This window comes from Strix uralensis, chromosome 3 (assembly GCF_047716275.1).
Source record: "Strix uralensis isolate ZFMK-TIS-50842 chromosome 3, bStrUra1, whole genome shotgun sequence".
Taxonomy (NCBI): Eukaryota; Metazoa; Chordata; class Aves; order Strigiformes; family Strigidae; genus Strix; species Strix uralensis.
In genome coordinates, this window is record NC_133974.1 from 116,981,528 (window position 1) to 117,005,599 (window position 24,072).

The following is a 24,072-nucleotide window of genomic DNA, read 5'->3' on the forward strand; positions in this document are numbered from 1 at the left end:
GGGTTTGTAATGAAAGTCATAAATGGCACTTCAATATTAATTAGTAATGCTTTTCAGTTTTAAATGCCCGCACCTGCATTATGTTGTCACTGGTGTTATTCTCACTGCTCCTAATTTCTAAATTTAAATTGGCCTTTGCTCTCGCACAACAGTCTTACAGAGTTAGAATGCATTTCCCCGTAACAGAAACACAATGAGAATCTGAAAACTTTTGTTTTAAATGAGGAAACGGAGAATGAGATGTCATACTGGCTCCTGCGAGCCTTAATTCATAAAGTCATACGTGAGGTTCTTCAGCCCATTGTAGATTTGTTTCAGACGTTATCCTGTTATTGGAAGTGTATGATTCACCTTCTGAGAAAACAGAAGCTGCACACAAAAGGAAAAGATTTGCTTTCTCCGCTGTGAAAAGCTGCCGCAAGCAGGGGTCCTATTAAGACAGCTGGAAAGTTGCTTCAGCTTGTTACGCTTGTAAGTTTTATTGGTGACTGGTTTTTGATTACACATTTGAATGCTGTGTGTTCCAGGTTGCCGAGTTTTAATTAAAAGGCAATAGTCTTGATTTTAGATTGCTTTGTTGTCTGCATTATGCAGACTATAATGCATGCAAGTTGGGGGGTGAGTTTTTCCAATGTGCATCATTTATTTAGGATACATAAGATTACACCTCCTAGCACCTGCCTTAAATATAAACTTCACGCTTTCAGCAATTGTGTTTATTACAGTTAATGTCTTTTAAGAAGTACAGCGATCAAATAAATATGTGGGGGGGTTTCTCCTCTGTCCTGCAGCTTGTTTCTCCAATCTAATCACTTTTCTAGTCTGACAGGGTCATAGTAATAGGAATATTGTGTACCAGGAACTTTCTGTAATGCCACAATTTGTCAGTTAAAAGTTGGGTTGCACTTTAAAAAAGCCTGCAGTCTGGGGGGTTTGTTTCTGCCCTCAGTAACTTCAGCAGTCTGTCAGATCTACTGAGTCACTGCTTTTCATTCATGAAGCTAAAAGATATTACCCTTAATTTCAAGCCATTAAATGTGTTCATTCCTTGTTGCTCGTGTTCAGAACTGTTAAGCAGCACTAAGCAATTTTGGTCCCCTCTTTTCCATGCTCACATAGAACCTTGTTAGTGTCGCTGTGGATCTGAAGCGCTGGTGTTTTGGACGTTGTGTAACAGCATTTAATTCTGCGCACACATTTCCTTAACCTGGTCATTGCAGTTATGAGGAAAGAGCTCTGTATCTCGAAGCAATAATCCAGAACCATAAAGAAGTAATGACATTTGAGGATTTTGCTGCTCAGGTCTTTTCTCCCTCTCCCAGCTACTCCCTCGGTGGAACTGGTGAGTCTCTGCACGTTATTCTTCTCTTTAGCACTAAGAAGCACTTGAGCAGCAGATGTACACCTGTTTTTTGTAGATAAATGCTTGCAAATTTAAGACGACCGTTCTTCCCCTGAATCAACTAATGAATATCAAAAGGAATGATGACATTCATTTTAATTTGTTTTGCATCACAGCTATTCACTCTGCTCCTTTCTTCAGCTATCCTGTTAACCCCCGAATCCAGCAAGGTTAATGAACTTTCTCTCAGTAATGTGCTCTGGTTCATTCAGGAGTGTGGGTTTCTTGCTGAGCTGGGAATATGTTGTTCAAAAGCTGTGCCTGAATCGGTGCTTACTTATCGAAAAATAGTTCCTCACAGTAGAAGCCGTTGCTACTAATGCTAAATGGGGATTATGCTGCTGAGATACCAGGGTCAGGGATTAATGCAAAAGAAATGTAAGAACTGTGTTCCGTTAGAAAATCATAGCAGCGTGCAGTATGCTAACGTTTCCCTTAAATATAGATGAGCAAATTTCAGGCTTCCTTCCAACACCTGGCCCGGAACTTGTTTGGGGTTTTTTTAATATATGGATGGATATACATACATGTGTGCATGTGTATATGTATATACACACACATTAATGTTGATCATCGTTCATCAGCCCTACTGAAAGATGAAAACAAACTGCTGAACTCAGTGATTTTATTCCTAATGTGCCCTGTCGAGATTTTAAGTTAGCATGCAGTCAGTAAGATGTGAACTGCTACTTTGCTGTTTTAATTGAGTTTAAATAAATGTCTCCTGAAAGGAAGCTTTGACTCTGAAATGCAGATTTCTAGTACCCGTAGGATTTGTTTTTCCAGCCTCCAAAAAGTATATGGTCACAGTGTGTTGGACTCCTTAACAAAGATTCCTTAATCCATTTTTTACACTCATAGGGTGAAACTGGCCCTTCCTAATTATTGCCCGCAACTCTTTTGGATTGTTTAATAGATTATTTCAAACCTGTATAAATGTTGCAGGACATCTGCTCTATTTCTCTTTAGCCTGACTTGTTAGCAAATATCTTCCATCTAAACTGAAAAAAATTGGAGGCAGAAATTAAATTTACTAAAATAAATCACTTACAAATAAAATCAGCCGTGCATCATTGTTTAACGTTACTGGCTCCAATCCTCGAGCTTTCAGAGCTTTGTTAGGAGATAAGAGGTATATGCATGTCCCTGCATTGGTCGCCAGTAGCAGCAGGCAGAAGGCTTTGGAGATAAGCAAGCTGGCAGAAGTAAAGGGGAACCGGTGCTATTTACATAATCGCGCCTCTGCTTCCTGGAGAGGCGTCAAGAAACACAGGGATGGCCTCTATTGATCTTTGTTGAACTGGAATACTAAACAACATTAGAAAAGCTTATAACTTAAAGCTTTGATTAATGTTTTCTACATTAAAAAGTAGAACAGCTGTGAATTAAATTCTTTTATACGCTCTGCCAAAAGTCTGAGACAAAAAAATTATCAGTTTCAATAGAAATGTAGATTTCATGCCCAGTGTTGTTAGCACTTTGAATCATTTATCTGTTGACTTATCAGCAAATAAAAATGTAGATACATTGATATATTTTAAATGTTTTGCTCTATGCATAATTGTATTTCATTTTCACGTTGTTCTTACAGCACACAGTGATCTTATGATATACAAATATAGTTCAACAAGCTCATTTGATAATACTGTAGTCATGCTTTCTAAAGCCTGTGATATATTTTGTATGCCCAAAATATTTAAGATGCTTCTTAATATCAACTTAAGTTTTTCAGAACACTGTTAAATCAGTAGTACCTGAATATGTTTTTATGATGCCATTATTTTATTCTGTTCTAAGAGTAAAACCTGCCACAGTCAGGTCCTGATTTTCAAACTTCCAAACGCCAGAATTTATTTCATGCTCACAAAGAAACTGGAGGCCAGTCATGACTTCTGGTGTCAAACTCTTTGCTTCGGAGAGTCTCCTCAGGCTGCCTACTGACTCACTTGCGTATGTAGTTGTATATTACCCAGAGCTGTATCAGTTGTTGCAATTTTTCATCAAGCACCATCCTGGCAGTCAGCAAGGAGGCTGAATGTAAACCTCGCAACTCGGCTGCTGTTGCAAGCTCGGGTGAGTCCCCGTCCCAGGAGCTGGGTACAGACCTGCCTCAGCCTCGCCCGTTGCCGTGTTTATTGTGGGTTAGATTGGCGGGGCACTGCAGATGTACCGGCAGCGCCTAGAAATAAAGAACGAACCAGCTCGGGTGCAATTTGAGTAAGTTTGCAGCCATCTATTCATCCCTGTTAATGATTCGAAAGGGATGAAAAACTATTCTGGAGCCAGCAGTTCCCCTGTTGGCGTGGGCACAGCCGGGGGCAAGCAGGATGGTCTGAGGCTGTAAACGGTGGCAGCTCTGCATTTCCCAGCGCGCAGCCTGTCATCGTCCCCCCCTGTGCCGCAGGCAGTTAGACCTCCTCCAAGCTTACATTCACCTTTCCTGTGCCTGCAAGATCGGCTGTCTGATGCTTAAGAAATACGGATGGCATTTTTCCTCATGTAGAAGGGGTATTTCTGTTCTGAAACAGGAAAAATTAATCACGGAGCAGTAAATTTATGGAGCTGACACAGGTCTGTGTTTCCCCTTCTCAGGTAACAAGCCAGCTGGTACTACTAACCCTGCCTAGCTTAAACTTTCCAGGTAAATTTAAGATTAATTCCCCTCTGATCTTATTCTTAATACGACCTACTTGTACTCCTGTCATTGCTGTGTATACATGTGCACAATAGAAGGGGTCAATGAGTAAATACACATTTTATTAAAATTAAGATTGTTTTTAGTAGTTAACACAGTATAAAAAGCAAATCAAGATCATTAAATAAATCAAATACATAGCTGTTAATGACACACGTTATTGGTGTATTATTAACTATGATCTATTTATTTGAACTAAATGCTTTTATGTTTTCTGGTACTGCCTCTAGGGATGCTTTCCTTAGATTCAGATGGGACGTGGGTTTCTTGAAGTATGCCCTGGCTTAGTGTCCTGTGTCACGAATAGTCTTGCAGGTGCTACATTTTATGCACGAAAATCATCCAATTGACCTCCTTTGCTGTTTTCAGAAGTAGAGCCTTAAACTCCCTAGATGCATCATAGATAGCTCTGTATATCTTAAATGTTGAAAATGCAGCCTGGTAGGCAGAATGGACATCCCTGAACTCATTTAGGGGATGTGCAGATTAGGAACAAAAGATGAGAATACAGTCCTTTGTTGTTAAACTGGTACATTACATGCTGTATTTTAATTAGGCTGGGTATGAGAGTCAGCCCAGGAAATCCTCGGTAATCCAACGCTATTGAATTATTCTTATCCTTTCCCTCTGCAGATTTCTCTCATTTTAGAGGATGGGGTTTTAAGCTGCTGTCTTTTTCTGTTCTTGCCCCCTCAGCCAAAAAGAAAAACAGTTATTCAACAAAATACTTGTGTGTTCTTTAAAAAAAATCATAGAAATGAAACGGGCACAAATAGATACAGAAGTGTTCCAACTTTAATTACCTCTGCTGACTAAAAAGCATTTGTTTGTCTTTTTATTTAAGATCAGAAGCCAGAATCATGTTAACCCTTAGAAAATGGAAGTAGTCAGGTATTCTGGAAAGGAAAAGAGAGAACTTTTCCACTAGAGAAAGGTTTATATTTGAGGGTTTTATAGTTACAAGGGTAGATTTCTACTTTCAAGAGAACCTACAAACCTGCTTTTCAGCAGCGCAGACTTGCAGTTAGTGCTTCAAAGGGTTAATTGAAATGGGCACACTTGACTGCTGAGAGGACTGATCTAATCACTGCCATATCCAAGTGCATCTGTTCACCATGAGGTCATTCTTGTGCATGCTAATGATTTGGAAAATAAAGCATAATGCTTGACGTTATCAGAAAGGATATAGTGTAAATCTTTGCTTCTTTAGTTGCTAATAGCTATTGTGGAATGAAATGGCAGGCAAAAGCATCTCGGATTGTTGCTTTCCATTTTAATTTTTTTAAAGCATCATTTTCAGTGGAGTGTCAGGAAAACTGCTGGAAAACTCTGACATGTGGTATCTGTTGATAAATGGATTCTTTAATGAATATTATAGCATTGCCCAGGAGCAACACTTGAGTTGAGGAACTATAGACGTTTTCAGCATTCCCTGGTTTTAAAGCCTTGGAAGCTGTGCCTGCTTATTTACATAAAACTGAGATTTTGCAGCCTTTTTGTTGAAAAGGTGACACATGCTTTTCTTTTGTCTCCAGACATTTACATGCATAAATTTCTTGTAGAAAATACTTGAATGTACAACAAACAAGATTTGGTTTATTTTAAAACACTTTTTGCTAGGTGCTGAGCTTTCTCTTTCCCACTTTAAAGCAAAAGGAGTATTTCAAATGGTCGTGTAATTTTAAAACATATTTTTGACAGAGACAAAACAAAACCTGGAGTAGCTGTTGTCTTAAACAGACATATTCTTTTTAATGCTAACTGAGCAATGATTTGCTTTGGTTTGGTTTTCTTGAGGTTTTTTTACTTCTTTGTCTGTGCATTTTCCTTGAAAATCTGTAGGATGCTTTGTCAGTTCTATGTACTAGGGGGAATAAAAGTCTCTCCAGGTTCTGTATAATATTTTTAGGGAAGTTGGATGGAGCTGAATATTAAAAAAATACACATCTGAAAATGAGTAGCAGTGCCATGATATATGGCATATGCAGCACATGCCAAGTGTTGGGTTTGATGAATCTGACAGTGTTGCCTGAAACTGAAAAATTAGTTTCTAGTAACTGAGACTTAGAAAATTCCAGACTACCCTGGCAGCTTGGAGCCCACTGCTCAGCTGTTTCCACTGCAAGAAGAGGCGGTGCCGAAACCATCTGGCAATTGTTACCAGCCGGACCGGGACGCTGCTGCAGAGCTACACGCGGCACTTTGACGTGGGCTTGAACCTCTGTGCCGAATCCTTCCGTTTCCAGTACAGGCATTGCCCTTAAATGTGGAAGTTAAGCCTTTAGCACAAAGCTCGTTAGGAGGACTGTGTGAACTTAGTTCTCAGTAGGTGAGAAGGAAAATGTGCAATCATAGGTGCCAGGTGTTGCAATCATAGAGGTTGTCCAGGCAGTTAACAAAGAAGAAAAGCTTAGGAAGGTGGAGCAGAGGAGTGGGAAAAGTTACCAAAGGAGGCAAGACTCATGGTGTTTGTTGGGGTTTTTTATCCCTTCCCTGGGAAGAGTATTCAGGAGGAGGTACAGGGACCTGGCCTGCTTCCCCTCTCTGTTTAATCCAGGTAGTTCTTGGGGCTGATTTTCAGCAAACTGAGCATCTTTCACTGCTGGGTTAGCAGCCCATCCCAGCTCAGGCTGCCTTCAGAGGGATCCTGAAGCTGCACAGGCAGGTCCAGGAGGTGCTCCTTATCCCTGGGGTCTTGGTTATCAGTGATCTGTGTGTGGCTTTCCTGCCCCTTTGCCACAGAGCTACCTCCTGCCTGGGCTTCCTCACCACCACAGGAACGTGCAGCTGGACTCTGCACTGGGGTGGCTTTCAGCACCATGCTGACGCACGCACCTAACGCCTAACTTGTACTCGTCAGCAGAAACAGCAGTTTCATAACCATCTCCATCACTGCCAGCCTCAAAACCCTTGGCTCAGAGATATGGAGGTCGCCCATCACTATGTTCCTTCCATGGGAGCTACCAGTTAAGCTGAGGACTCGCAGAGGCTCCATCTGCATCCCAGCATCGCAAAGAGGCAGAGCCCAGTGGCGGATGGTCCTTTTCTGCTTGGAGAAATTGTCTCTTCACCCATGGTAGCTGCTTGATAGCAGAGAGTGAAAAGGTGCCAAATGAAATTTTCAACTGAATCAAGCATAATTACCTGTTCTAATGAAGGAGGAAAGTGAGGATGTTGTGCAGAAACCCAAAATTTATCCTTTCTCCCCAGAGATGCTTTTCAGTGAGACGCCCAGAATAAATCCGTTCCATATTTTGCATTACCTCCTTCCTTCCTTCACACTTAGGGAAACCCGCCTGAGTGTATTCAAATAACAAGATGCAGCAATTCTGATCCACTTTATGGATCTTTTAATGGCAAAACTGAGAAATCACAATGATTTCTATGACAACGCAGGGATGCTATAAACAAAACCTTAATTTTGCTGAATGATGAAGCAATGACCAAGTGGAAGTGCATCCCTCCCTCCCCCAGGAGCACTTGTTAGAGACGCAAAGACTAACACTAGAAATCAGAAACACCATTTTTCCTCTTTTGGACTCAGGCAGTGAGTGAAAATCTTTTCCAGGCTGTGGTGTCTTCCTTAGTTTATTAATCTACTGATGCATTTAGCAGTCTGAAGAGTTTAAATGCCTTCCTGGTAGTTACAGCCAAAGGAATAAAAAGGAAGCTCCTGCATCCTAATAGACCATGAGACTGTGCCTTGGTCAGGCCCTTTATGTTTTTAAAAACTCAAAGATTATGCATGTTGACAGTATGATAGTTTGCATTTCTTCATGAAAGATTCTTTCCTGAACTAGTAAAATTCTTAGCGTCCCTGGAAAGGTTAGAAATGGTCTATTATTAAATAGGGCAAAGTCATAATAAATACCATGATTATGGTGGCATCAGCTCTGTACCCCCTATAGCTCCTCTGACTTGAACAGGTCTGCTTCAGAAGTGTATGAATCCGTGCAGAATGGTGAGGAGGTTGCATCATGACTTTGCAGGTCCCTGCAAAGCAGTTGCAGAGTGCTTTGGGTGCCAGGGTGGTTTTTCCCTTCGCCCACCACCTGTGAGGGCGTACAGCCTGGACCTGTCCCCCGAGGCTGTGTAGGCGCTGGGGTTGCTTCTCCCTCAAGCCTGCTCTAATCTCAGGATCTACAGGATGTGAGAGCAACATCAGGGGTCTCAGCCTGGGCCCTTTCTTTTTTCCATTTAATTGGTTGTCTCAGAGGGAGGTCTCCCAGCTACGATCTCCAGGAGGGGAGATGGCAAGGGAGGGCTTCCTCCCCTTGCAGTCAGCGCTGGGATGGTAAAAAAATATTAGCTTGACGGGTCTTTCTCTTCTGCTGGGTGACAGCTCCAGCTGCTCGAGCTGTCGGCTCGCGAGAAGGCTCTAGGCAATGTGGCCCCTTTGCATTTCTCCTCTGCGCTGATGCACGTGGGCCCTGCAGCCACAGCGGCGGGGAGAGCCCGTGCAGTGCCGTTGGACTTTGGGCGGGGGTTGGCGGCCGCGCTACGTGTTGTACGGCGCGTGCAGTGGAGAAGCGACCACTAACACTTGCTGTGGTCCCTCTGGCTGGCAGACCAGTGCAGAACTGATTAGCGGCTGCTCCAAGTCAGGACTAATTAGAACTTTGATGTGTACGTTTAGGGTTTATTTCCAAATCTCTAAAACCATCATGGCTGGGTATGTGATGGTGTCAACCACTCACCACCTGTGCTGGGAGCTGAGAGTGCATTTTTTTAGGGTTGTTTCTGCCCTTGTTTAACCTGTAGTTTCAGATTATTCTTCCTGCTCCAGTTACAGCTTTCCAAGGTACTACTGTTTTTATTTTTCATAACCAAACAACAGTGGAGCAAACTCTCATTTACCAGCGTTTCGGCTGTTGCAGCGCCTTGCTTAGGGTCTGATCTGGTCAGGGGAAGCCAGTACAAAAGCTGCCTTTGACTTCTGGGGGCCCTGCTAGCACAGCCTGACCTCCACTGTCCCCCCCCACCTTCCAGCAAGCGGCCTTCATCCCCCTCTGGCCTGAGGCTCTGCTGCTGGCCCTGGCTTGACACAGTCAGCTCCAACCTCCTTTCTTCTGCAGCGTTTCCATGGGTTTGGGGGGAAAAGGGTCTGTGTAAGTTCAGCTGATAGAAAGACTCTCCGAATCTAACTGACAAGGGGCGTTTCGTGCCATTGCCCAGCTGCCAGCCTTTGGCAGCTTCCAGCCAGAACACCCGCCTGCTCTTCCAGGGGATCCCCTCGGTCGCTGCCGAGGTCGAACCACGTCCGTCGCCTTTGGGGTTCTGCTCAAAGACATCAGATAAATGAAAGAGCTCAGTGCAGCTTTAAAACAGCTGTCACTCGTAACAAAATATGAAATATTTTAACAGCTCATACCAAACATGACAACTCACCAAAGGGCCACGTGGTGTCAATGCAGTTCTAATTACTTGATCTCCTGCATCCTTAATGCAGTTGGATGTTATATCTGTGTTTCAGGCCACTGAACATGTGTGCTTTTGCATGAACACAGCCACTGCTTTATTTAATGATGATTTCTTCAAAATACACTCCCCTGAACATGTAGGCTCAGGATGCTGCTTATATTGTATTTTCAGCCTGTCCTTGTGAGTGGAAAGCATGTCAAAATGCTAAGTGGATTTACTGCTATGATTCTCTCTGGAATTTTATTACCTTCACATTACTGTGAAACATTTCCACAGTCCTGTCATGGCTCATAGGTTAATTGAGGGGGGGGTGGGAGGGAGATACGTTACAGCCTGTGTGAAAACTTTGTGGGTCTTCTCAAGTATAAAGCTTCAGAATCCTTAATGATCACGCATGATATTGTAATCCATTTTTACATACTTGGGTTACACATTAAGACCCACCTTTTTTGTCTTTTTCTCATACAGTAGAAACGTTTACCAAGTAAGTGCAGTAGCCTTGTGCTTAGCTTGTCAGATCAGTTTCTCCCAGTTTAGTGGGAGCAGTAAGGGAAAAGGAAAATGCTGTTGTGATGCTGCGGGCTGCTGCTTTTCCACTGTGTGCTGAGAGGGTGGGTGACCGCGGCCACACTCAAGGAGGAGTTTGTTAGGTTTCGCTTGCCCCTCCCTAAAAACGTTTGGGTCTAGAGCAGTGCCTGGCTTCAGAGACAGCACAGACTAATTCTGCACAGATCCTGTCAAAAAAAATGAACCTAATTTCAGGATTCTGTAGTAGTCCCTAAACGTGTGCGTGGTTAAAGCCTTAAAGGGTTTTCCTGCTTCTCTTGGGGATGGAGGTGAGGGAAGGGAAGACACAGGAGAAATAGCAGTAGCCTACCGCCTGGCTTCATCAAATAATTTATGTGGGAAATTTCTGCAGCAGTGAGGCGCTCTCATCTTCATGAAATTTTCAGTAGCGTTGTAATACACAAATTACACCCTTTTTGTTGTTGTAGTTCATAAAAGCAAACTCAACAGCTTTGCAGCACATCAGTAAGAATCCCATATCTTGTAAAGCCCTGTGAGGTACCTGCTGTACTCATTAAATGCTGTTGCTGAACACACTGTCAACTTGAAAAGCTGATTTTCAACCACAGAAACACTGTGGCCTTCTGAGGCGTGGTTGGTGTGGGGGGAAGGAAGAATCCTCTAATGTTACTGCACTTGTGAGGGAGCTGACGGAGAAGATACTTTTAGTTTCAGTTTTCTGCATGCGGTGTCCCTGAGGAGGGTTCAGCTGGTTTTGTGGTGAGGAGTGGGACCCCCCAGTAGTTCAGCTGCATGACGACAGTGCTCTGTGGCTCTTGTCCTGGCAGAGGTCCTGCCTGTTTTCTCCATAGGAACTCCAAGAAGATGTTTCACCATTATCAGTACCAGTATTTCTGTGCTTGTGTATATGCTGAAGGGCGGGGAGAGGGAGTTATTTTGCTTTCAGGAATGTTCATCTGCTTCAAAAGGAGAAGAGAAATTGCTAAAAGATCTTTTTTTTCCTAGAGCACATGCCCTGGTGGTGTATGAGAAACCAGGTTTGTTTTGTTCAGTAGATTTAAAACAAAATAAACTACCTCTGGCTTTCCAAAAGATTCATTTAAATTGTATTTTTATCTGCATTACTAACTGAATTTTTAAATTTTTTAAAAGCTTAAGCCTTCATCACCATAAAGCATTCATACCTGTAAGAGACCGTGGAAGCTCCTGATCCATCATTCACATGCGTCTCATTTGCTTGCAGGCGTACGACTGCCCGGGGTGTGGTTGTGCACGTGCACGTGGGACGTTTATGTGGCCCAGTGATGTGGATGTTGTTCACTTTCTGGGTGTTTTAACCTGCCTACAGTGTAATAGTAGTTTAGGTCTCTGCAAAGCCTCCAGCTTTACGCAGTTTGAAATTGTATGACCACTAAAAGTGTTGGAACCATAGCTGAAGTAAGAGGCTGCTGAAGTCTCATGGTACCATATCGGCAAGATTGGCAAAAGTTGAAGGGAGATGATTATTCATTCCAATTTTTGCCAACATTTCCTCCCTCTGTTTTTTCAATCAACAGCCTGAGAGGGGCAAAGAAAACCTGTGGGTACCCATTTCTCTCCAGGTCCCTAAGGGTGTTGAGGTGAACTTTCTGTCGGGAGTTGCCCTTACAACTGGTGCCCACCGTGTGCTGATTTTGCTGTGACACCCCCCGGCCTGACCTTCACACGAGCGCAACGGGTGTGCTGTTCCTGTATTTATATGATTTTGTGTTCTCTTCCTTTAGATTAGAATATGTAATGGTCTCGTTACGGTAATTGCCGCAGGTAAGAGTGATGCTTCCCAAAGGCCCCGCTGCTGCTGGTGTTGTGCTCCATCACTAACAGCTCTCCTCCTCCTCCTCTTCCTCCTCCTTCTCCTCCTCCTCCTCCTGTGCTCAGCACGCGGCTGTGGCGGCTCTGGGGCTGTCTGGGTCTGTCTCTGCCTGTCCCTGTTGCCGCAGCCCCATCTCCTGCGCTGCTGGCACACCGAGCTCCGTGGGGTGCCCACCCAGGCGCTGGGTACGGCCGCCACTGGTACCTGCTGGGGGGGAAGCCTTTGGGGCATGGTTGGGCCTGTTTGCCTGTGTGTTTGTGGCCGGGGCACCACAGGACAGGATTGGGGCAGCAAAATTTCACGTTTGCCAAGTTGTAAATTTTAAGCACTCCGCTGGTCCACCTGTGAGTCAGAAATTTTTTTTTTTCAGTTTATTTTTTATTTACTACACCACTGCGGAGCTCCCGCTTGGTTTTTACAACTTAGAAATTTCGCGTTGCCTGTGCACCCTCTGAAACAAACACAGCAAGAGAGAAAAAAACCACCTCCTCCATATCACTGAAAAACTAAGCCACTCACGAGCATCTTAACATCAATACAGAGACAATGCTGATTTTCCCAGGCACGTGCCAGCGGGTGCGCGCAGCCCGGCTTCCCTCCCTAGTGCAGCCGAGCGAGCGGAGCCTTGTCTCTGAGCAGAGTTGCAGGCTCCCCTTGCAAGACGGCCAAGTAATTAGAGTTCGTGCCAGACAGCTTGCAAGTGGAATTATAATATTTGTATGAAAGCCTTTATCTTTTGTGGTTATTACTTGCTCACTCTGCAGCTGCCGTCTCCCTATCAATCAAGGCGGTTTCGGGGGAACTTCAAGGTTGATTGCATAGCTAAGGACTCGCCAGAAGAAAGTTGTGACTGAAGGAATGTGCCGGCTCCCGAGGCGAGCGGATGCTGTGGGTGCTCCCGGAGCGAGGTGTCCCTTGCCCGCACCCCCGCCTGCTGCAGCCGCCCAGCTTTTCATATGCGCAGGCGATGCATTGTTCGGCGCTTGCATGAATATTGCTTGAGCTTGTCCATTTGGTGAAAACTGTATTATTTTGACCATCTGCCATTCTGCTTAACTGCAGGAATGTAAAGTACGACACCTCCCTCACAGCCCTTCCCTCCCCCACACTTTTCTCCCTGCAAACAGCACCACAGGTTTTGTTTTTAATTCAAAACTGACAGCTCCACATTTTTCACAGAAAATGCCTTCACACACTAAGTCACATTTTTCACCTTTTTTTTAAATGTGATATCTCCCCTTCAGTCAATTGTCTCGAAGGATAAATCTGGTAAGAAAAGGTTGTCTTTGAAATGCAAACGCTGGTTTGCAAACGTCTGAGGGATTTCAGAGGAGGTACTTTGGGTTAGCTGCAGCGGGACCTCAGTGTTGTTCCCTTCACTGATTTGAGTCACTAAAATAACTAGAGTTAGCCAAAGCATGAGGACAGAGTTTTAACCCTTGTAGTGAGGAAACAGAATGTGATGCTGCCTGTGCCCAACAAACTCCATGGAGTTTCTGAGCATTATTCCCGAGAAGTAACGGGATCACTGCAAGCTGTTAGAGTGCACAGAGTGGGGCTGCTGCAATTCCTAGTGATGGGGTGAGATAGGTCTAGTGTTTGGCATGAGGTTTAAAATACTCCGAGTCGCTCGAGCTGCGTGTTGAGCTGAGTCAACTTGGTCTTTGTCCTCAGAACGTAAATCGAGTCGCAGGCGCTTCACTGCCTGCAGAGCCCCGCGCCTGAGGCCTGGCCTGCAGACACCCTGCCCACCTGGCTGAACCACAGAAATGTCCCGACACCTTTCATAAGGGCAAGGCTCGTCCTGGTCGTGAGCATGGTTGTCCCTGCTCACCATGGCCCACTGGGCAGCTCAACCAGCAGCAGCTTCAGCCGAGGCACCGGCCGCGTTTTGGTGCATTTGCTGCACGTTTGAGCGCCACCTGGGCTAATAAAGTTGAAGGGAGTAAGTATGAGTCACATAACAGCAAATAAAGTTGCAGCCTGAAAATAGAGCTTATTGTTGAATCAGAACTAGGTTTGTGCTGCAAAACACAACCATCAGTCTGGAGTTCAGAGGTGGTCACGTGGCTGCCGAGACCGGCCCTGGCCTTCGGCATGGGCGAGGCTGTGCCTCCGACCCACCCCAACCAAAACCTTTGCGTTAAGACTTAGAGAATTGTAACATGGTTTAAAAATACTGCACGCTGAGGGAGCTGATGAAATGACATTCACAGTGGTCAGAACCCCAGCAGCAAGAGAAGGGCTGGGTTGCAGCATGTGTGTTTGTATTCCTCCAAGCACCGTTCCAGCCACACAGGGGAGGGGCAGGACTCGCACACGCATCTTAGCTTATTCAGTTACTGATTTGTTTAATAGGTGGATCCTCATCTGCTCTCCTTCAGACACCTATTTAGTCCTGGCCTCTAGCTGTCATCGCCTGTAGGGAATAACTGAGGTGTAACTTAATGTTGAACAACAAAGCATAAACACATGTAGACACCACTGCAGCCACCCAGGATCCCCAGCCCACAGATAAAGTTCTTGAGTGGTGGCTGTGAGTGCACCGATAATGATGGGTCTTAGTGTTCTCTTTAAGTAGTGGAACTAATTAGAAAAAATCGGGATTCTTTTTTTTTTTTTCCAAACAGAGGCTAAGACACCTTCCAGGTAGTTTTTCATGAAAGCATTCACGCTATGGAAACTTGTTTCCAACTCTCTGCAGTAGATTAGATGCAGAAGAGCCATTTAGTGACACACAACAAAAAATAACTTTATAGAACACACCCTTGAGGGAAACATTTTTCGAGTTTTGCCCTGTGGGTTTGGTCGGAGCTTTGAGCAAGTGGGGCTGCTGCCGGCCCGTGTGGGGTTGCTGCTGCTGGGGGTCTCACCTGGGTGCTGCCAATGACTCACAGCCTGGCCGCCCCTCGCTTCTTCTAGAGGTTGGCAAAGAGAAATTCCTCATTTCCCCAGGAAAGCACAGTATGGTGGTTCCTCACCTGCCAGGGCCAAATGTCTGCTATGAATGTCCACCTGAGCGATACCCAAGATTAATTTGGAAGAGGAGGTGGAGAGGGGCTGTTTTGCCCAGCAGTTGTTCTGATGCAAGGATAGGCAGATTGTTTCTTTTCCTGACGTTATTTTTTCTCTGCCTGTTCTGTTTTCCAGGCTGCCTCACCACAAGTGCAAGCGCTGACCTTACTGTCGCCATAGGAATAGAGCTAGACCAGACCTCGCCCACATTGCCACGTGCCTCGAAGAGCAGAGTCTCTGGGAAGCTTCGCCGCTCCGCCAGTGCTCTCAGCAAGTCTTCCAACTGAGGTGCTGCAGGAGCAGAACTCCGGCCGAGGGAACCCAAGAGACCCTAAAATAGATAAATTATTTACTGCCTCTCTAGAACTTGCAATTTTGGGTGAGCACGTGTTGAAGGGGATGGGCAAGGGGTTTGCTCAGTGGAATTGCAGCTGTTGTATTCAGACGTGCCCGATGATCAGACACCATCTGCATTATCATCACGCGTTTCACTTGGTCGTTTCGTCACAAGGAGGCTGAAGGTGGTGGGAGCTCTCCCTGCTGGTGTGGCACCGGGCTGACGGCAGCATGCGCTTCTCCCCCAGCACCTGGTGCCGCAGCAAGAGGACATGAACCAGTACTGAAACCAGTTATTTAATGTAACTTTAGAGCATTGCTTTTAGTCATTCCAGTCAACACTTAATCGTGTACTAGAGAATTTTGTCTAAATAGAGGTTTTCATAGGACTAGCCACATAATGAATGTTCCCCTCCTCTGGAGCGCGGGTCGATGATGGAGTTGGTTGTGTCAACCTCTGCTCCCCTTCTGCTGTCCGTGGCCATCCAGCACCAGTTTTGTGCACGTAGCTAAGCATTAGCAGTCCTCAGAGAGGTCACCGACCTGCAGTTCAGGAGGGTACTGCCAGTTTCACGGAGTGGCAGCACCTGCACCAAAACTGACCACGGTGTAGCTTGTTCTAGGCCATACGTCACTACCTATTGCGTGAAACCCTGAGGCCGAAGGTGCGCCAGCCGCCGCTCGGTCACGCAGCTGCAGCGCAGCAGAGCAGAGGACCCAGCACCTCCCCTCAGTGCCCACCCAGTGTTGCCCACGGCAGAGCTGCAATTGCTGGGGCAGCCGCGGCCAGTGCAGGTGTGAGGTATTGGTTAGCAGCTGCTGCACCCGCTGGGTTCAGCCATGTACCTTCGCATCTTTGAATTTATTTTAGACAGAAACCCTCTTTCTCAGCACTGGCTTTGGCTTTGGGATTGCTGTGTGGTTTGCAACAGTGCACATAATGGCTGCGTACTGTCCGTTACTCACTAGAAAAATAAAAGTAACCGAGTTCCTTTTTGAAGAGCAAGTGCTGCACATTTGGCACGGTGCCTCCTCACCACCGTTTGAAGAATCAAGCAGTACGCCTCTTGGGTAACCTCCTCACCTCGCCACACCATCGGGGCAACGCTCTGCAACCTGACGCATCTCTAGTTAGAATAAAATAAACCTGAAGGCTTCTGAGGACATGCGGTGTCCTCCTGGCACTTTCTGTAGTAAGCAAATCTTGTATTTTCAATAGGAAATGTATTTCAGTCTACGTGTATCATAGCTTTCTAGGGGTGATAACTTTTTATAGCTAAAAAAACCTGTATTATAAAAACAAAAGAAATGTGGGAGACACCCTGCAACCACTGGGCGTGAGCGAGGAAGGCCAGGCCGAAGGCAGAAATCCATTGATGCTCCACCGTGACGGGACTGGTGACACACTGCGCGCTGCGCCCAGTGACTGCGGCGGGACCTGCCAGCGGCCGGGGCCAGGGCTGGGCACCCCGCTTGGCCTCAGCCGCCCCAGCTCTCCTGCGCGCCAGCGTGAGGAGAGGAGATGACGGGAAAGTGAATAATACTGTGTTAACTTTCTTTTTTTGATGTTTTGAACATCGGTGTCTGCAAATGTTGTGTCAGCCCCCTCCAGCCCTCCTATCCCTCACCGGGTCTGGGCACGTTGTTGCTTTTTGTTCTGGTTTTGTTTGTTTTGCTACTTGGCGTTCAAATGCACCCCGCTGAACTTAATGTGACGTGGTTTAAGTGAAGGGAATTTGGGTTCCGGTGAAGCAAAATGCACCATTGAGCCACTATTTTTTTTGCACTTCTTAGGTGTTAACGTGAACGTCTGTCTGCACGTCGGTGTCCAGCCCTGTGACCTCCCTGTAAATACGCGACAGTATTTTATAAATATTGCCAGTAACACTGAGGTAGCTCCACACTTTACTGTGGGCTCTGTGTCACGGGTTCTTCGCCCCGAGGTGCTGCCAGGCACCCCAGCTGCCCAGGGCAGATGCTGGAGCTGGTGGCACCAAGCGGGAGCCTGGCCAGCACGCTGGGACGTGGGTTACCAGCCCTCCTGCCCGGAAGGAGCCTCGGTTGTGAGGGGGTTTGACCGCCGGTTTGATTTTCTGCCTCACATCTTGGTTTTGCTTTCTACTGATTGTGTGTTGGTAAAAGGAAATTAGAAAATAAAATGTGTATTTTAATTTATTTTATTTTCAGGACTGGATAGGTGAAGCTGTCTTGTTCTTAGCCAATAAATGGTCTGAAATAATTTCAAAGGCATTCTTCTGAATAAAAGGAGACTTTTCTCGTTAGAGCAATATGCATCTCTAATTCAGGGAAGAATTAAAACACCGATGAAAATAGTATTTTCCTGATGTCAAAAAGCTAAAAATATTAATTTGTAAAACTTCAGCTGTGGTTTTGTACTATGAACTGGATAACAAAGCTGTTCTGTTACCCCTTACAAACCTAATAAACCTTAGCGCACAACAAAATTCTTGAAAGAGTAGTAAGAAGGTGCATACCTGCGCGGTGGGCACAGCGTCCGTGGTACCCCAGGGCGAGGGTCAGGCTGTTACACGTGGCGTGGCCTCGTGGGCCCAGCTCAGGCGCCGTGGGGATGGTTCTGTTACAGCGGCGTCAGTGACGCGGCAACGCGGTGCCACCGGCGCAGGGTTTGCCTCCCCGCAGTGCCCAGGATGGCGGAACCAGCAAGGCTGGCCCCAGGCTCGCGAAGTTCCGCCTGGCCTTAATGCCACACCATGATGGAAACAAGGGTGCCCTACAAATTCACACCTCGCATTTGCCTTATTCTTCATTTGGGTGGTGGGGGGGCAGAACCTCAGCAATGCTGTTTGCAACCCCCCAGCTCCCAGCTGCCCTCGGGGGTGGGGGTGGTACCTCCCCGGGACAGCCTCAGCCTCAGCGGGGCACGGGGCCACCGACTGCAGGTTAGAAGGGAAAGCCTGAATGGGTTTGTTGGGCTGAATGCTGCCAAGCTACTCCTGGTCCAGTGCTCCCGAGTGGGAGCCCCAGAGCCCACACAACACTGGCATTCGCTGCGGCCGCCGCTGAAGGGACTTGAGCAGTTTGCTAATAATAATTACAGACCATTATAAAACCCCAGAAAATGTTATTTATATACTATTCACTGCAAGAAATGCAGGACAGGGCTTCCAAAGAAGGGCAACGAAGCTGGTGCAAGGTCTGGGGCACATGTCGTATGAGGAGCAGCTGAGGGAACTGGGGGGGTTTAGTCTGGAGAAGAGGAGGCTGAGGGGAGACCTCATCGCCCTCTACAACTACCTGAAAGGAGGTTGCAGAGAGCTGGGGATGAGTCTCTTGAACCAAGTAACAAGTGATAGGACAAGAGGGAATGGCCTCAAGTTGCACCAGGGAAGGTTTAGACCGGATATTAAGAAGCATTTCTTTCCAGAAGGGGTTGTTGGGCGTTGGAATGGGCTGCCCAGGGAGGTGGTGGAGTCCCCATCCCTGGAGGGGTTTAAGAGTCAGGTTGACCCAGCGCTGAGGGATCTGGTGTAGTTGGGAACGGTCAGTGTGAGGTTCATGGTTGGACTGGATGATCTTCAAGGTCTTTTCCAACCTTGATGACCCTCTGATTCTCTTCATAAGCTGCACATAGCGCTGTAGTGCTGAGCCACTTGCGTGAGCATTACAACCAGTTTGTTTCTAATGGTGAGTTTCTACTCTGTGGAGACATTAAAAAAATGGAGGGGCTCTGTGCTCTCGGTCATAATTATGTTGGGGTGTTTACACATTAATGCCAGTGGGAATGCGAGGGGATTATTTGCCAGTGGGAAAAGAGGCTTGGAAATGTTTGTTCCTTTGCTGAAAAAAGCTGCAAAGTTTGCGCTTAAATTGCTTTCAGGTGCTTTAGTCAGAAACAGAGAATTAACCCAGAAGACTCCAGGTAAAGCCCTGAATCTGATTTACACACTCACCAGGCGTTGGGAACCCAGCTCCCGCCCAGCTTTCCTAAGCAGGAGCCTTGTCCCAGGCCCAGCACTGGCCTCTCGTGAGCCACCGGGAACCAGCTGTTTCCCCGGCCAAGGATTCGGGAATCGTGAGAGGTGGGGTGGCTGCACCCTCCCCGCCATGTTCCCCACCCTGCAGCCCTGGCTGACGGCTCCATGGCCAGGGGGTGCCTGGCACTGGCCTGCAGCGGCTGCGTCGCACTGGAGAAAGCCAAATAATTTCCAGGGCATTAATTGTACTGTCCAATTTAATTTGCATCATTATTTGAGCTGTGCATCCAGGGGACGAGTGTTCATGCCAATATGTGTACCCCACACGCCCCCCCCGTCAGCAGATAGGCACCGGGCTGAGGCAGTGCCGGGGTGACCGACCCCCAGGGTCCCCAGCCCAGTCCCAACCCCTCCACAGGCCGCTCCCCAAACCAGGTTCCTTGTGCCCAGCCCCACCTCTCCCCCCCCACCCCGCCCCGCTCCCGCACCTCAAACCGAGGGGTCACATGGAGTGGCCCCCCCGCCACTGAGCAGACGTGGGTGGGTGCAGGTAGGACATGGGGCGTGCGGACCTGGTGCGGCCGGGCACGGCGTGGGGGAGAGTCACCCCCAGCGCCATCAGCCCCACCAGCCACCGGCAGTGAGCAGGAAATGGCCACAGACAGGCACACATTCAAAATTAAAGCAAAATAAATTTATACTTATACATAAGAATGTTTAACGGGTTTATATGTATTATCTTGTTGCTATGTCTATTAGTATGTTCTAGATTATATAATTATATAACCATTATATATTATGTATATCATATTTATTATATGCTATAGTATATCTAATTATATATATACTATTTTATATTATGTATATCTATACATATATATTAGATATATATTATAGGTATTAAATATACATGGATATAATCTGTATATAGTATATTATAATAAGCATGATATACATAATCTATAATCTATGTATTATATCATGTATATCAAGCGATATACATTATATAATATACAGTATAGGATACTATATATGCACTATATATTGTATATTATTAATACATTAATATTTGCCAATAATATTAATATTAATTATATTTTTATTATTTTTATCAAAATATGGATTGTAGGTTACATATATACAACATATGTGCATATATACCCATATGTAGTATATATTACATATATAGTATATATGTAATATATATGTATATATACGTATGCACACAAACATAACTTCAGATATATGTACACATTACTATATAAACTACTATATAGTATGTATTATATATGTAGTATACTTTTATTTGAAAATTTATATAAGAAAATTATAGTTATACAAATAATCTCAGCAATGTATGAATACATAATAATTATATAATGAATCTACAATACAATACATACTATATATTGCACAATATATATACATCATAGACTATTCAATGCACTATGTACAAGACAGTATATAATACTGTAGATTAGAGATTATGCATAACATGCACATATACTATATATATGTTATGTACGCATACATACGTGGACCTATGCATATACCTATATATGTATGTATACATGTACATACACAACAGTGCCTTATATAATGCAGACTCTGTAATATACAAATTATGGCTGCAAAGCTAATAAAAAATTCTCTAAGACAATATTATTTCAGTACGTGAATATTGATAATGTATCAATGATGATCTATAATGCCTATACATTATGTACTGTATATAATATATTACAATATGCATTATGTAATACACAATATGGAATTTCTAATATATATATTATGTCACAACTTATACTGTGATATCATAGTATATATTATGTATGTTCTATATTATATATGATATCTTGTATTATATAATAATATTACATTGATATATATTATGTGCGATATATTGCACGCTGTACTACATATTATGAAGTACACTTATATAGATAATCTATATAAAATACACTGATGTAAAAGGAACATAATTTTTATATTTAGTTTATGTAGAATTATAATCTATTATGCATAATAAATTCTAGATTGCGTGTGCAAGTGTGCGCGCACACGTAACTAAAACCAAACGTCCCGGGCCAGCACCCCATGCAGCTCTATGGTGTTCTCCTCCATTTTTATCTTTGAACTGTTATTGCAGTACATGTGATTTACATATGAAAAACTGTAAAATTAGCAAATAAAATGATAACCTGGTTCCTTATTCTGAGAAGTAACAGCCCCCTCTCTGAGCCGAAGCCGACCAGTGTCTGTTCCCACCCCCAGCTCCTGCAGTCGCCCAAGGCCCGTCAGGAGCCTGGGCTGTGCCCTCTCCAGAGCCCAGAGCAGCTCAGGCAGAGCCTTTGCTCTGCTTTAAAACACCTTCTATGAATCAGCTTCCCCATCACATGAGATAAGGTTTAAAAAATTAAGTTTGACTAAAACGACCGCGGTCCTCAGGCACGTGGAGCACAGGAGACAAGGAACGGAACCAGCTGAGCTTTATGCTTCCTCCCCTTCAAAGCTGCAAGGGGGCTTTATTATCATTTTAAAATAGTGATTCTTTTCCAAAGGTAACAGGTGATTTAACTGGAGCTGGCAGAGAACTGTTAAAAATAATGTCCAAGTTACCGTAAGAGGAGGACGTATTCTGAAGAGTGCCGGCTTCCCTCTGCTGGTGCAGGGCCACCTCTCCGCAGCCGTGCCACCACCCCGCCGCGGCCGCAGCGCCCGTCTCTGCCCCTTTTCAGTCTCTCCCTGCCTGTACTGATGACAATGACAAAACCAGAAGCTGGGGTCAGAATATTACCGGGATGTTTGTGCCTTTGCTTAGACACTACATATACCGGGATGTTTGTGCCTTTGCTTAGACACTACATATCTTTTCAGTCATGCACTGAGATTAAAGAAGACTTTTTTTTTTAAAAAAAAGGCTGCCAGTGTCCTGCCCTGATGCCTTTATCTGTAGGACAGCCCTGCAAAATGGAAGGCCACGCTTGGCGTGTCCATCTTGCTGATTAACATATCCAATGTTTCCGCGAGGCAGACCTTTGTTATGCATATTGTAAATGAAATTTAATTAAAACTATTTAAAGCCGTAATGAGGCTTTTTATCTGCGTGGCAGGATTTGAGATGTTCGAACGCCACATGCAAAATGCAGGCAGCCCAGGCACCCTGGGCCTTCACCAAGGGGAGGCGACTGGGTGCCCCAAGGAACTTGCTCCACCATGCAGCTGCAGCAGCCCTGCCAGCACCCAGCACCCTCGCAGGCAGGCAATGGGACAGGAGGTGTGTCGACATCCCACAGCACTTCACAGCACCCCACTTCACCCTGCAGCACCCCACATCACCCCGCTGGGGTGGATGGGCAGAAACGCTTGCAGCTCCATGAGTTGTTTTCCCACCTGCCAGCTCATTAAAAAAACAACACAGGTTTTTAAACAGGTTGGTGTATGGAAAAGGTCTGAAATCCCAAGCAAAGCCCCATCCCCAGCCCACTTCTGGGCTTGCCCCGGCCCCTGGGACATCTCCCAGGAGACAGCCAGAAGAGGCTTGGCGAGGCCAGGCTGCTGCACGGCCGCACCCAGAGCCAGCCCCCAGAAACTCTGGCTGTGCCCAGTGGTGTCTCCCCAGGAGTCCTCCAAGAGAGACGGCCGATGGATGCACCTAGTGCCCACGTTGCTGATACCAAAAAAATTGCTAAAAAATTACACTCGAGAAGTGGCATCACTGAGACCTCACTGAGACCATTCCTCTGCTAGCAGCAGCGCCGGCGGCGACAGCGCCAGCCGGGAAAGCTCTTCCCAGCTTCTCGCTCAGCTCTGCGCCCATGGCTCGGTGATGGTGTGCGAGCTGCATTTTTCAGGACCCTGAAGGTTCCTGTCATTAATCTCCCTGGTTCCTTTCAGTTTGCAAACAACCATGTGTTCAGCTCTTTGTGTGCTCAGAGAGGAGGAAGGCTCCAGCACTTTGCAAACCGGGCAAACATCTCGGCCCATGTGCACAGAGAACGAGCGGCCTCTGTACCTGCGCGCCAGTTGTGGTGCCCAAACCTGTTCCTGCTGGATGCACTGAGAGTCATCAGCAAATTGATTTGTTAGCTGACAGCAGGAGGCTTTGTTTGCACAGCGCTGGCCGGCCTGAGCTGCCGGATGGCGAGAGCATGGCACCAAAATGGCAACACCTGCATTCCCAGAGCCAAGGAGAGGAGGGATGCCAGCCGAGCGGCCCAGCAGCTCACTCTGCCAAAGCTGCTGTAGCCCAGTGACGCCAAAAACGATCCCCCTGTTTCACAGGGTGTTTGTGAACAGAGCCCAGTTTCCAAAGTACTCCAGATTCATCTCCCCAAAATACGAGCCTCCGCTAATCTCACTTTCCACTGCAATGTGTGTTCCTGACAGCACAAGATGCAAAAGCGTGGGTGCTGATGGCTACCCTGACAGTCCCCTACAAACCTGGGAAATTCTCCTGACCCCAACAGATGTTATCTGACTCCTACCGGGACAGGCATGAATTTACTTGACTACTGGGAAATCGATACCGACATGAAGCAGTTGTTTCATGGCTGGTTGGTGCCACAGGCTGAGAGCAAAGATTTCAGCCAGGGCGCTGCTGTGAGGGTGTGGATGGGCCTCACTGAAGGATGTGCTGGGCATCGGTCTGGGAACGGTGTCCAGTGGCCCAAGGACCGCCACGTGCATTGGCAAACTCCCCTCTGGGAGCTCCTGCTTTGTGCGAGCGCAGACTGGCTTGCCGGGCCCACAGACAGCTGCGACACACCGGCTTGTGACAGCCCGGGAGCTGGGGCTTTCCGAGGCCAGGGAAACCAGGAAAAGCAAAACCACACTTCTCGCCAAGCATGTTTTGCTGCTGGTATCT

General features: G+C 46.0%; 2 protein-coding genes across 12 annotated transcripts in view; one reads left to right on the forward strand and one right to left on the reverse strand.

Annotated features, from left to right (window-relative positions):
• The window catches only part of RALGAPA2 (Ral GTPase activating protein catalytic subunit alpha 2), a 135,764-nt gene extending 118,050 nt beyond the window's left edge, over positions 1-17,714 (forward strand). For 5 of the 11 annotated variants that reach the window (XM_074864081.1, XM_074864082.1, XM_074864085.1 and 2 more), the window contains 2 exons: positions 1,221-1,342; positions 15,049-17,714. In XM_074864081.1, the coding sequence (XP_074720182.1) occupies positions 1,221-1,342; positions 15,049-15,200 (274 nt within the window). In that variant the 3' untranslated portion in view covers positions 15,201-17,714. The other 6 variants (XR_012628302.1, XR_012628303.1, XR_012628301.1 and 3 more) reach the window with 6 other exon arrangements.
• A 3,980-nt stretch (positions 17,715-21,694) lies between these two features.
• CFAP61 (cilia and flagella associated protein 61) overlaps positions 21,695-24,072 on the reverse strand; it is a 119,631-nt gene continuing 117,253 nt past the window's right edge. The window contains exon 27 of the mRNA XM_074864088.1: positions 21,695-21,959. Coding sequence (XP_074720189.1) covers positions 21,940-21,959 — 20 coding nt within the window. The 3' untranslated portion in view covers positions 21,695-21,939. The remainder of the gene's footprint in view (positions 21,960-24,072) is intronic.